The 14,178-nt window shown below is 38.5% G+C and overlaps 1 protein-coding gene across 1 annotated transcript in view; it reads left to right on the plus strand.

Annotated features, from left to right (window-relative positions):
* The window catches only part of Ghr (growth hormone receptor), a 238,063-nt gene that overhangs the window by 177,338 nt on the left and 46,547 nt on the right, over positions 1–14,178 (plus strand). Inside the window, exon 3 of the mRNA XM_042690566.1 lies at positions 7,721–7,786. Coding sequence (XP_042546500.1) covers positions 7,721–7,786 — 66 coding nt within the window. The remainder of the gene's footprint in view (positions 1–7,720; positions 7,787–14,178) is intronic.

A 14,178-nucleotide genomic window follows, 5' to 3' on the forward strand; every position in this document is an offset into this window, starting at 1 on the left:
AGGGATGCTTTATGTAGGGGAGATTGAGGCAAGCTGAGACCCAGCATTTAGATGAACTGTACTTCTCTGTACTTGCAGAAACACCACCACCAAGGTGTTTTCCAAAACACAGTGCATCTTTCACTAGTCTTATGCAGAGAGCTGCAGTGGAGAAAACCGGCTCTAGTGTCTGTGCTTAAATGAAAGCAGACGTCCTGAGTGCATATGGAATGAACAGACGTCCTGAGTGCATATGGAATGAAACCCCATGTCAGGACCATGTTTGTGAGTTTAAAGAAAAGAAAGAAAAAAAAACTTGACAAGCAGAGCAGACCAGACAAGAAAGGGATATGTGAGGCTTTAAGTTAGAACACTTCTATATATTCTATATATTCCTACAGGTAGGTCCTGTGGGAATATATAATTTGTGGAAGGGAAGGGAAAAAACAAATCGTTTAAATAGGGATACAGGTGGACCCATTGCAACAATGAGATGTACAAATCGTTACTTTACAACTTTGGCGCTGGAGGGGGGAGGGGAGATGGGAAGGGATGGGAAGGGGAAACAAAGGAGGAGGCAACAATGCTTGATAAGAAATGTACTCATTATCTTGCCCATGTAATTTTACGGTATTTTCACAATAAAAAAAAAATGTCTTCATGATCTCTTACCACACATTAACCTTGGCTGCCTTGAGGCCTAGCTAACCTCAAAATTACATAGGGAGCAAAACATGGCTATTGATTATTTACAGAAGCCTACGCTTCTTTTCCTGTCACTAGCCTCTCTTACAAACTTATCATTTGATTATCAAGCAGATGTTTTAGCATTAAAATATACCTGAAGCTATCAGCATCCTTTCAAGTTTGCTTCTTTTGTTTGTTCAGATTCTCTATTTCCTATCATGTGTCACATTATCCGTTGTTAGTATAGACAAGAGGCACTTAGCCCATGAAGACATGCAGAGGTAGAATTGCCCTTTTGAAAGGCTCAGGGATTTCTTTTCAGATTACACAGGCTTCTTCAAAGCTGCCAAGAGTCATACCATATGCAGATATGTACTTTAGTTCAGAAAAACGGTGAGAGGGAATTCAATCTAATGAGCCACAAAGGAAAGGAAATTCTAGCTTAAAGCTGTCACTGGACTTAAAGGGCCAAGGGTCATCATAATTAAGAGGACTATTGCAGGCTTAGGATCATCTGGGTAATACCACCTGATCACAGACTAAAAGAAGGGGGGTTGGCTGCAAGAACCAGGTCTTACCAGGTTCTTCACAAACTTACCTCAAAGGGGATTTCTGCTCAAAGCCTCAGCAACCTATTCCTATCAATAGATTTGCAAAATACCTTCAACATCAGTCTGCTAATTTATAAAGTGCCTTCCAATGGAGGCTTATTATAGGGAAGTTCTAAATGAAACCTTACAAAGAGTAGGTACAGCTGGCTTTTGCTAGAACAAGGAAGCTTAGAGAAGAGATTCTCAAATGTATCTCTTGTCTGGAAAGTCACCTGCCAGAGAGGAGGTGGGAGGGAAAAATCAAATAGATTCATAGGACCTGGCTAGCATACAAATTGATGGGAGGTGAGCCGGGCAGCCCTAGTGATTCAGATTCTGAAAAAAATCTAAGTCACAGACTTGGGATGGACATTCAATAAACTCCAAGGAAGCTCTTGTTGATCAGGCAAGCTTGGGAAACTGAAGGAGAATGAGAATCTAGCTCCAGTTCAAATTTGGTCTGGGTAGCCTCAGACAAGAATCATAACTTCATTGAGTTAAGCAAACCAGATTAAAGCCTTCACTTCTCAGTGATGGCTAGTAATTGTGCCCATTCCTGAGAGTGCTTAGTATGGCTCCCAGTATGTTTAAAGCAATACTGTAAATGTAGACTTCAGCTCTTACGTGGAGATTTTAAACATTTCTCCCACATGAGAGGTAGCCGAATGGTCCAAGGCATGGCACCACTGTGTCAAACATTGAGCCTCAAATTGAGCTTTGGCGAGCCAGGCCGGAAAAAGGTAAGGATTTTAACTACAATACCCTGTGGTAGTGGAGACTGTAACTTACAGAGGAGAAAGCAATGTTGGGTCAGGAAAGGAGCTTTAGAGGCTAAGAGGTCTGAGCAGGGACATTTCTAAATTATGGTCAGAAATAAATAGACTTCCAAAGACTGGGAAAGTAGTCAAAAAGTTTGAATTTGCAAGGAGAAACACTATTTTCTGAAAATAAACTCTTTTTATTGGTTCTCATGTACTCCCAAATCCAAAATTGGAAGCTTTTCTAATTTTTCTTTATCTGCCTCTGTCCAAGGCAAATAAGCAATTACAAGGGTCCTACCTTACTTGCTTATTTGCCTTTGGGCATAAAAGTAGGTACTTGCAGCTGCTTAATGAAGAGCAATTAACCTGAGGGAAAAGCAAAACCTCTCAGGAAGTCTTGAAATCAACATTCCATAGCAGTTACAGCAGCTGCAGCTCTGTCATCACTGTGAGCTCACAGGACAGACAATAAGCATTTCCCAATGCTTATCTTATGCCAGACACCATGCAAAGGACCTCACTTGCACTTGCTCCTGGCATTGTATAGAATGGTATAGAATGTTTTGCTTACAGGTGTTTGCAATATCGGTTCAGAGGCTGGTTATAAGCACGATTTCTGCACAAAGCGTGAATTACTGCACTTGTCAGAACATTGATCTTCCCACTCTCGCTCCCTTACTAATACTGGAGAACTGGAACTGATGGTATTCCTTCTCTAGCTGAACCTTAGAGAAACAGAACCCACTGCCTACAAACAGATGGAGAACCTTCATGCTGTTTATGATGGCACCGTCTTGTCCTCATTAGTACAATATTAGTCCACAAAATCTAATGTAAAGGTATTGTCTAGTTCTCTTTGGGAGGGTTGCGGTTCCAGCTCAAATAATGAGTGCCTGCCGAGCAAGTGTGAAACACTCAATCCAAACCCCATGGGAAAAGACAAATTCCATTATTAAGTAGCGGCTACTTAATAATGAGGACAATTGTAATAATAAAAAATAAGTATATCTGGCACTTACAAATCCCTTCTATTGAAGATACAGATTTTTCATATTGATTTAGATACCTGTCCCCCTTTCTGCAGACAGAAAATAAGCTCCAGATAATTGCTTCCCTTGGAAAGTTGAGTACCAGGCTGGATAAAGTGGGAAAAAACTAGACTTCAGTTACTTCTAGATTTGGATCCTATTCTTAGACTAGTCTCACATGGGAAGGCCCTCTAAAATCACAGAAAATCCTTAGTTCCCCAGCTTTTGCAGAATCAAAATGAAGTTCTTCTACCCCTAGCGCAACACACCCTGATTTGCGTGTTCAATCTACCACCAACAGATCTCAGCTGTACATGCTCAGGCTGTGTCTTAGCTCAGCACCTTTGGCTCAACTGTCTTTTCCCTTTCTCATCACTTGTTTATCATAAACTTACACCTGTCTCATGAACTCACCTTCCCCAGGAAACTTGTCCATATTTGTTAACACTCACTGCATTGCTCTTCCAATGCTTTTCTAGATTTTCTTTGATAGGTCTCTGATCCAGAAAACTGGAGGGCGGGGACTAAAGCTACTTCATTGTATAACCTTGGTATTTAAAAGTCCCTAGAGATATATCAATTGGATACTTGAATATTGAGGATAGATAATAAATGTGATTCTTGCAAATGGCAACTAAGACTGTAATTTGTGAAGGCCTTGTTCATTTTTGTTACTATTGGAGTGGAGGATTTCTGCATACCATCATCTTCTGTTTGCTTTTTCCTTACTACTCAGCACTTCCGGACATGGAGAACATGGCTTTGAAGCTAATTAAAATTGATGGCTGAGCGTGACACCTCCTTTTGCTAAGACAGCCCGGTTTCGTTTATTGAGCCTTTTGTAAGCAGCATTCTCTCAGCACTGGCATAAATCTTGGTTGTTCCACGAGGAAGCCACTCGTTCCTTTTATGTCTTGATCCATCACATACTATAGAGTGTTAGCTGAGTAAGGGTTTTTACTAAATGAAAATGTCACCAAATGTGCCATAAGGGGGAAAACACCAGATGTCTATTTTCAAGGGAAGTAAAATCTATTTTTTTTTCAGATTCAGTTTGAAAATTGAGACTGAGTAGCTGGATAATTTGACCAAAATAACATATATATTTGTGTCCCACTCAATAATGTATTTTTAAACTGTGTTACTGAGATGTGACTCATATTTTTAAAAATCTGCACATATTTAATGTATAACACTGTAGAGCTGGGGATATAGCTCAATGGCAGAGCACTTGTCAAACATGTACAAAGCCCTGGATTCAGTGCTCAACATCGCAAATTAATGACCACAATAACAAAAAAAAAACTTCATAAGTTTGAAAATAAGTATAGATACATGAAATCATCATCATAATATCTGTTATAAACTTGTCCAAATGTTTCTGCCAATCTTCTTTTGTTATTTATCAATATTTTGAATTACTTTAATTTCCTCTTCCTTTTAGTTATCTAAACTTTCTTAAACAGTGAATAATTACCAATAAAGCAGGTCATTCACAATAAAACCTATATAAAATTATTGAAACTTGCTCAAATTAATATTATAATGTTCAGTTCAGGGCAAACAATAATGAAACAAATTCAGAGTGAGAAATCAGTGATATTATTGGGAACTTAAAGAGCTACTGATACTCATAATAAAGACTTGGAGGAGGCGGGGAGGATTGGGTGGGGGGGCAGAGGGGAGGATGGGAAGGGATGGGAAGGGGAAACAAAGGAGGAGGCTACAATGCTTGATAAGAAATGTACTCATTATCTTTCCCATGTAATTGTAACCCCTCTGTACAGTATTTTCACAATAAAAAAAAGAAAAGAAAAAGAAAAAAATAAAGACTTGGGGATCAAGACAGTGAGTAGACTTAATAGCATTGTTATAAAATGCAGTTTGGGGCTGGGTGCTGGTGGCTCATGCCTGTAATCCTGGCTACTCAGGATATGAGATCTGAGGATTATAGTTCACAGCCAGCCTGGGCAAGAAAGTCTGTGAAAAAGTCTGATTTCCAATTTACCACCAAAGAGCCAGAAGTGGCACTGTGGCTCACGTAATAGAGTGCTGCTTTGAGCAAAATATCTCAAGGACAGCAGCTAGGCCCTGAGTTCAAGCCCCAAGACCAGTCACAAAAATGAATAAATAAATAAATGGCATTTTGCTCTCTAGTAACCTTAAGACTTCATATTTAATATATCATTTATTTATTCATACTTAATATATCATTTATTCTGTTTCCTTTTGTTATTCTTTATTGTACATGGGAGTTCATGAGCCTTTTCAGATGAAAATATTGGTAAAATAGACATATTGGTATAATTTCACAAGAGAATAAAAACTTTCAGAACTGCAAGTCTTGCAATTTCAAATAATGCACTGGCTATTTAAAATACTAACTTGCCAAAAATGTTAATAAATATTAATTCAACAAAAACTAGTTTGCAGAGAGAAAATATTTTCCATGATACATTGACTGGGAAAAAAACAACTGTTAAGGATTAGAATTTTCAGTATTTAATGGAATGACTCTAACTTCATCTATCAGTTTTATATTACTTATAACAGATCAATAAGCTATTTTTGTACCATTTAAGCAACTGGGAAGATTTTATGAAAGTACCTTGGAGTAGGTGGACTGGGTTGGATTCAGAGACGGTAATGGGTCAGCTCATTGCCAAGTTCAAATTTAATCTTCATTTTCTTCCTCTGTTTTGATATATATGTGTATATATACATATATGAGATTTTTGGCATGTGAACCGAAACAAAATTATCAGTAATCTAAAAGAGTAATAGGGCTTCTTTTAAATTGCTCTGATTACACACTCATAACACAGAGCACTTGACCTCTAGTCACCAAAATGTGTGACATTTCTCCCTTCTGGCAACCAACTCTGTCCTGTGCTTCAGTTTAATTCCTTGCACATAGTGTCAGATCCCATGTTTGAGAGCTCAATTCCACAGGCTGCCCCCAGAATCAGACACTAATCACAAGTAATAGGTAATCACCCATTCTTCTGGCAAATTAATCAGCTATAATCCAATGACCCTTCTCTTAGACATGATTAAAGCCCCAGGACAATTCTCAGAACTCACAGGAGCACTTATTTATGTTTATCAAATACTATCAACTGAAACAATATTCTCTTTGTCATTTTTGCTACTATAAAAAATAACTGAGATATTTAATAATGAACAGAAAAGGTTTATCTTTTTTGGGGGGGGGTGGTCTGGTCGTGGGGCTTGAACTCTGGGCCTGGGCTCTGTCCCTCAGCTCTTCAGCTCAAGGTGAGCGCTCTACCACTTGAGCCACAGCACCACTTCAGCTTTTTTTCTTTTTGCTTATGTGGTGCAGGGCCTCATGCATGCAAGGCAAGTGCTTTACCACTGAGCCACCTTCCCAGCCCCAGAAAAGGTTTATCTTATTTCACAGTTTTGAAGGTTTCTGTCCATGAGTGGTTGGCCACGTGGCTTTGGAGCCTGTGGCAAGGCAACATATCATGGCAGCAGCTTATGGCTGAACCACTCTTCTAATGGCTTATACATACAAAGGAATGAGCTGGGGTCCAACCATCCTTCTAAGGTTATACCACCAATGACTCAAAGTCGTCCCAAGGAGGCCTTACCTCTCAAATTTACTCTAGTCCCTGTACTGTCAGGCTGAGTGCTATCCTTAGTTCAAGGCTAACACTCAACCACTTGAGCACAGAGTCATTCTGGTTTTTTTGGTGGCTCATCGGAGGTATGAGTCTCATGGGCTTTTCTGCCTGGGCTGTCTTTGAGCCACCATCCTCAGATCCCAGCCTCCTCAGTAGTTATGATTACAGGCATGAGCTACTGGCACCTGACCAAACTCTGTGGTTTTTTTTTTTTCCTTGGGTCTCCCTTCTAAGAAATGAAATTCCTAGCCACTAGCCAATTCATTACCTTACAAATACACTGCTCACTCTGGTGATTCCAAAAATTTTAAGAGCTTGTATGTCAGGAAATATCAAAAGACAAAATATACATTTCATGATACAGCCTCAGTGGCTTTGAAGTAAAGCCTGGTACCTAGGCTATGTTATCCCTCTAAGAATAACCCAGAGCGAATCTGCTCTTCTAGACAATCCTAGAGAACTACTTTTTTTCACCAAGACCAGACAATAGCTATATATTTTTGTAGCTGAGATGCTGGCAAAGCAAACCCAAGTAGAATGAAAACCGCATTAATCCTGGTCCATGATTTAATGCTGCCCATAAATAGTACCAATCTGATTATACATACCTTTCTAATACATGACTTCTTTCAGAAAATTCTCTCTTTTCTAATTTTGTTCTCACTCATTTTCTTTCTCCACTTCCAGAATTTTTCACATGTATTTCTATTCTTGATAATAATAATAATAATAAGCATTTTAGTTGAGCTGGTTTTCACACTTTTAAGAATGTATATTTTCTCCTCATTTTCACAAGCAAGACTCAAGTTTGGATACAAATGATAGAGGGAGATATTTTTGTCATTATGCCTACTGTGGTAATGAAAACCAGAAGGTTTCCATTTGCTCGAATTGTTCTGTCTTTTTAGTGGATAGGCATAATTTTAATTTTTCAAGTGGATGATATTTTTGAATGGGGGTCGTGCATTTTATCATCATTCTCTTTAAACAAAAATGAGTAATGATTTTTTTTTCTTTTTCTGTTCCAGCCATATCACCTACCCTTCACAGCGCATCCCAGAGTCTGCAAAGTCTTAATGCAAGCTTGGGGACTAGTAAGAATTTCTTTTTACTATCTTCGGTGATGTTTTCCATGTGTTAGCATAACTCAAGCTACTATCCTTTCTCTGCTTTACTTAGGATATCGGTAACAGGAAATGTGACTGACGAAATCTTTCAAGCAAGCAAAAAAATAAAAATCAAGCTTTATTTTCAACTTCTCTACAAAGGTGTTTATCTTTTCAATTTTGCTTGTGCACGGAGGTTAAGTAAAGCCGAATTAATGGAGAGGAAAACAAGGTTCATCAGATCAACAACTATTTATTGAACTTAGAAAACTGTCTCTTGCTACAAATCCCTGGGAAATTTTTGTTTGTTTTCTATTCTTTTTTGTCTTGCCTTTTTTATATTGAGACAAACAGCAGTGACTAAAGTCCTTTGTCACTATAACTCATCACCAAAGATATGGTCTCTTCTTCATATGTACTCTTTATTTCAGAGTGTGTGTGTGTCTGTGTCTGTGTGTGTGTGTGTGTGTGTGCGTGCATATGAGCACATATGTATATTCATATATGATTTTATGGATTCATGTTTTTAAAAATTGTAACTTTAAAGAATCTAGATTTTAATATCTTCCAAGATTTCTTCAATTAGACTCTCTATAAATCCTCTTTTATTTTCTTTTCTTTTTTTTTGGTCAGTCAGTCATGTGGCTTTGTCTCAGAGCTCCGATGCTGTCCCTGAGCTCTTTCGCTCAAGGCTAGCATTCTATCACTTAGAGCCATGCCTCCACTTCTGGTTAATTGGAGATAAGCATCTCACAGACTTTCCTGCCTGGGCTAGCTTTGAACCATGATCTTAGCTTCCTGAGTAACCAGGATTACAGGCATGAGCCACCAGTGCCTGGCTTATAAATCCTTTTTTAAATTATTATGACTACAATGGTAAGAGGCTAAACTTGCCTCTCCAATTAAATTGTCTTGTGCTTCAAAATCCTGATTTCCTATAAGCTATCTCTTCTTTCTTAAATGATAGTACCTAGTCTCTCCTGTCTTTTGACAACTTTGTCTTCATTGGTAAGTGTAAGTTCAAACATCAACTCCCCAAATCCACTAGGGCCAAATTTTCAGGTTTCTGTGTTTTGGTGAAACTTTGTTGTTCCATGATGATAATGATCTTCCGGTATTTTAGTGTGTATCCTAGTACTGTTCCTGGAACTCACTGGGTTGTGTGGGCTGAATTAATTACTAGTTAATTAATTGTCTTGAGTTTCTAGCTAAAACAAAAAAATTCTCGAATAGATTGTGCATCACTGTCTGTCTCCCTCCTTCTTTCAACTTCGTTCCTCTAGGTACCTCGCCGATTGGATGTGCTACCCATTTTCAAGGAAGGTTTTGCCTCCTTAATTGTTATCCCAAACACCAATCCTCCCTGGAAACACCCTCATAGACATACCTAGGAGAATGTTAGTCATCTTTTAGAAATCTTGCAATCCAGTCTAGTTGACAATCAAGATTAACCATCATTGGCTCATGTATTCATTTCCTGCATTCTTGCATCATTATATCTCCTTTACCCTGAATTGCTCCTAGTCTGAGATGATCTTTTTGGATTTTGTCCTGTAAGATATGTTTCACAAAGTCTTCCTCATTCTTCCTCTGCCTTGGAATATCTGTAGCACCTCCTTCTTTCCTTTCTCTTTTTCATACACATAAACATGGATATATCCTTAAAGTTAAGGATTATATAACATAAATTCTTGTATTCTACAGTACTTAATAAGTATCTGGGACATGCTAAGTGTTTAATACAACAGTTGTGCAATTTCAGACATTCACAGAACCATGAATAACATAGAAGTTAGTCTTCTCCTAATAGCTACTTTGGCTACCACACCATTTCCTCCATGCCCTTCAGCCGCCATCTGTGAAAGGAGAGGGATAATGGCATACAAAAGTAGAATTTTTTCTTGTCCACTGCTAAGTATAACTGCTTATAATATTTTTCCAAGAAAAAGTTTCTTTCAGGTAATGAAAACTATTTTTGGTCATGGAATTAGGGTCATTGGGGGTACATTGCAGAGTATCCTTCAACTGCTAAGAAACTAACATCAGCCCTACCAATAACTCACCAGTGCCCTTGCAAAAGCTGAACCGGTGTCTCTGCTTGAATCATTCCTTTATTATCAGATATGTTCAACATTAAGGACTTATTAGCTGACACCAGAGTTAAAGGAGGCACAGTAAGGGGAGTATGCCATTGCAGGGATGGTGTCTTAGAGTGAATGGCAGTGTTTCTTTGTTACAAAGAACTTGAACTTCGATATGCATTAAAGAGCAGCACTGACCTTGGGCTTTGATATTGAAGCTGACTGAATTCTTGATAGCGTCCTTGTTTATAACAGATTCGGCAAATGATTCCATAAGTAAACACAAATCTTCATGATCCTTTCCACGGAAACAATGTTTGTGTTGGCTCTCTCTCACCAGAACAAATGGTGAGTGTTTACTGGCTCACATGCAACCCTAATCTCCTAACGTTGCCAAGTGTTTCAGAGGTTTTCTTTGTACCCCTTTCTTGCTTCTCACTAGGAGGCAGACAGGTGGAATAGAGGTACTGATAAGACAGATTACCATGATTCTTAACCCATCAACTGCAGAGTGAAGCTGTTGTCAGTGAAGTGTGCTGTATCTGTCCTTAGATAAGCAGAATGAAGTATAGATAATGCAGCATGGTAATTCATACATCTCTAAGCAGAGACTATTTTCCAGCTTGAAATACCCAGATCCCTGTTAGTACTTTATTATATGCTTCCTGACTTTTACATGAAATAGGAAGAACAGATTCCTTGAGGAACTCAAATGATAACCAAAGAGAAGAGAATTTCATTTCCAAGTGTGTTTTATTTCCTTACTATTACCCACGAACTTCCTAAAGGCCTAGTCTGAGCTCTTAGAAATCTCAGAACCCAGGACACTGTCATTTGCGCCACATACATCTGCTGATTGACCCTATGCACATGATTCATAACTTGACCTAGTGAAAACAAAAACAAAATCAGAATAATTAAGAAATATTTTTAAAATACAACCACCAGGAAACATGTGCCCGGTTGTGGCTTACCTTTTACAAAATCACATTTAGATTTCGTATATTGCTCTTGTCACTAAGGTTCCCAATGCAGGGCAGTTTGAAGAGTATCAAATACTTATTACACATTCGGGGCTAGAGGTATTGTAGAAGCAAAGGAGAGGTACAGTAAAAATCGATGATGACTCTGCTCCTGTCAGAAGGCTGGAAGGTAACCTCATAATTGATTACAAATGAATCTGGTGAACTTAACCCAATATGTTCCACTTACTCTCCATTCTTCTCTCTGTAAGATATGTGGCCCATGCCACATGCCAAGAAGATGCTGGGCGTCAGTTGATAGCTGATTAAATGAAGTTTTGACATGCAAGTTAATATGGATGAATTTATATCACTCACAATGAAGTCAAAGCTTTCTTTTTTTTCACCCAGGTAGATAAGTATATGATAGATCTAAAATGCATTCGGGTTAAATGCAATGAGGACAGAAATTACTATTTTGTTGCTCTATACTTTGCACCTAGAATGATGTCTGGCCTGTTGTGACTATAAATAAAATATAAGAAATATATAAATATGTGAAAGAAAAGAGCAGTTCTGTAGAATGGATATTCTCAGTACCTAGATGAATGGATGTCCCACAAACTCTGTGTCTAGACAGCAAACTCTTCCACCATGATAAACCTGCTGCCTGGCCAGAGGTTCTTGGCCATATCCTGTGCAGCAAGCAAGGCACACAGTCATCACCAAAACACTAGACTCCAGGATCTTTCCTCCCCATGATTTTCAAATTAAGAGTCATGGTGGTACCAGACTGGCAATAGTGTTTTGTATAGTTTCTTTTCATCATGGTGTTTGTGGCTTTGAGGTTTCTTTTCTTTTCTTTTCCTTTTCTTTTTTGGCTTCTTAGAGTCTGAAATTGTTGCTTACAGATGTACATTATGACAATGACTTATTTGACCACATATTCAGTTTCCAACAGAAGAGGTAAAATATCTGTGTTTAAAGTGAAACAATTCTATCTGCTTGGGTATATTATAAGCACAGCTGAGCTTTGACTATAATTACCGCATGTGGCTAATGCTGCCAAGAATACAAGCAATTATAACATTACGATTGAGAACCATCAAAGTAGAAAACACTGGAGCTGTATGGTGCGGTTTAAGATGGCATTATAGTCCTTCTTCAGTTATCTGTAGGACTGATGGTAACCAAAAGCATTATGATCTAATGTAATAAAATTAAGGATCAGAGTGAAAATGTAGGGAAAATCTAATGCCTTTGTTTTTTCATATGCTCCTTGGTGTCTAAGGTCAAATGTAGAGTAGAGCAGTTCACCAACTTGAAGGATATGAAGGAAATTACAAGTAAAAACAAACATAGAAATCAACTCTCTAGCTTGGTTTTCCTTCCACTCTTTCTGGCAAAAAGTCCTTGCATATGTATCAAGTGCTACTTTTCTTTTCCCCTGGCTGGAAAAAAAAGAAGGAAGACCCTATCTTAAAAGCAACGATAACTGGAAGTGTGGTTCAGGTGGTAGAGGACCTGTGTAACAAGAATGAAACCCTGAGTCAAACCCTATTGTGTCAAAAAAATTTTAACTGACATAAATTTCACACACAAAGCACAAAAATAAGTTTATATTTAAGTGACTTGGCAAAATCATACAATGTCAACAATACCTGAGTCAAAATATAATACAGGTTAAAAAAAAAGATATAGTAAAGGTCATTTTTATGATATCCTAACACCTAAAGTCATCAGAGTTTTCCTGGGTGAAAAGTGATAAGCATTTATTGAACAGACATGTTTTAGAATTCATTCCACGGTAATTCTATAACATTACATTATGTTTCAGAAACAGACATTTAATACTCAAGACAATTATATAAGGCAGTTCGTATTGTTTTCTGAAATCAAATAGACAAGGACTTCAAAGTCAGAGTCTACTGACCCAAAGCTCTGGCTCTCTCCCTATTTTGTCCTAAACTCCAGCTTTGTTTAGCTGGTCCTCACTCATTGATGAAAAGGCACGAATAAAAATCCGAGAAGAAAAGTAATGCTGAGCTCGTGGAAGGGCATTTTGGGCATGCCAACAAATGCAGTGCAGCTGCATTGGCACAGAGAAAAACAACCACACTTAGACTTAGTGCTAAGACCTGCCTGTGCCCGTAAATAAAGCACTACTAATGATTACAGCCTGGGAGAGACCACCCAGGAAATATTGGATCATAAAGTGACACCTGTGGCTCCAATCAAAATATATTGCTTCTTGTATCAGTGTTAAACCATTGCTCTAGTGAGACATGAAGCCTTCTCCGTAGAAGATGTGAAATTCAACAGCTGACTTGAACACTTGTTGCTGTTGACAATGTTTAAAATATTCCCACTGGACAGGAACTCTGTGTTCTAGTTAAAATCAAGTGAATATTTCCTGTTGGTTGACCTACAGCTTCAAGGTTACCAAGAAATCAGTTTAGAAAGATTTCTTTACTCCTCTCTGTTGTAAATTATTCTAAATATTCTTTTTCAGGAATGCCTGCATCCATGTCCTTCTTGCCAGATATATTTTCCCTCTCATTCCTATCCTCTCTATGCTTTTACTTTTTTCCTCATCTGTTGACCACTGCTACCCTGAATTTTCAAAACAGACAAGTAGTTGTATCAGAAGTTGAAAATCACTAGTGCTGAAGCTCAGAGTTTTGGTTCAAATCTAACATCTGCCTTTTACCAGCTGAGTAAACATTTACTCTCTCAGATGTAGGTTTCACATCTGTAAAATAGGAACGATACCAACTGCCTGTCATTGTCTTGAATATCAAATGTCTGTTTCTGGAACTTAGTGTCATGATATAATGTAAATTCTGTCTCCATGCAAAGGCACATCCCCAAAGACCCTGTATTTGCTTGCAGACTCCAATGGCTCATTTTGTAATCCTTCCTACTCAGAAGACTGAGATCTGAGGGTTGAGATTCAAAGCCAGTCTGACAAGTAAGTCCATGAGACTCTTATCTCCAATTTTCCAGCAAAATAGAAAATGCCTGTCCTTCCAACCCAACCCCACCCCTGGTCCTGGGGCTTGAACTCCGGGCCTGGGCACTATCTTTGCCCCTCTTTGTGTCCAAGGCCAGCTCTCTACCACTTGAACCACAACACCACATCCAGCTTTTTCTTAGTTTATATTGGAGATAAGAGTCTCACAGACTTTCCTGGATTCGAACTGTGGTCCTCAGATCTCAGCTCCTGAGTAGCTAGGATTATAGGCATGAGCTTCCAGCAACCAGCACGACAGGTACCTTCTCTAGCAGAGTTGGTATCAAGTACTGATGGCCACCTATGGCAAAGCTCTATAAAAAA

The sequence above is a fragment of the Dipodomys spectabilis genome, unplaced genomic scaffold (genome assembly GCF_019054845.1).
Source record: "Dipodomys spectabilis isolate Male_0828 unplaced genomic scaffold, ASM1905484v1 ptg000138l, whole genome shotgun sequence".
Classification (NCBI taxonomy): domain Eukaryota; kingdom Metazoa; phylum Chordata; class Mammalia; order Rodentia; family Heteromyidae; genus Dipodomys; species Dipodomys spectabilis.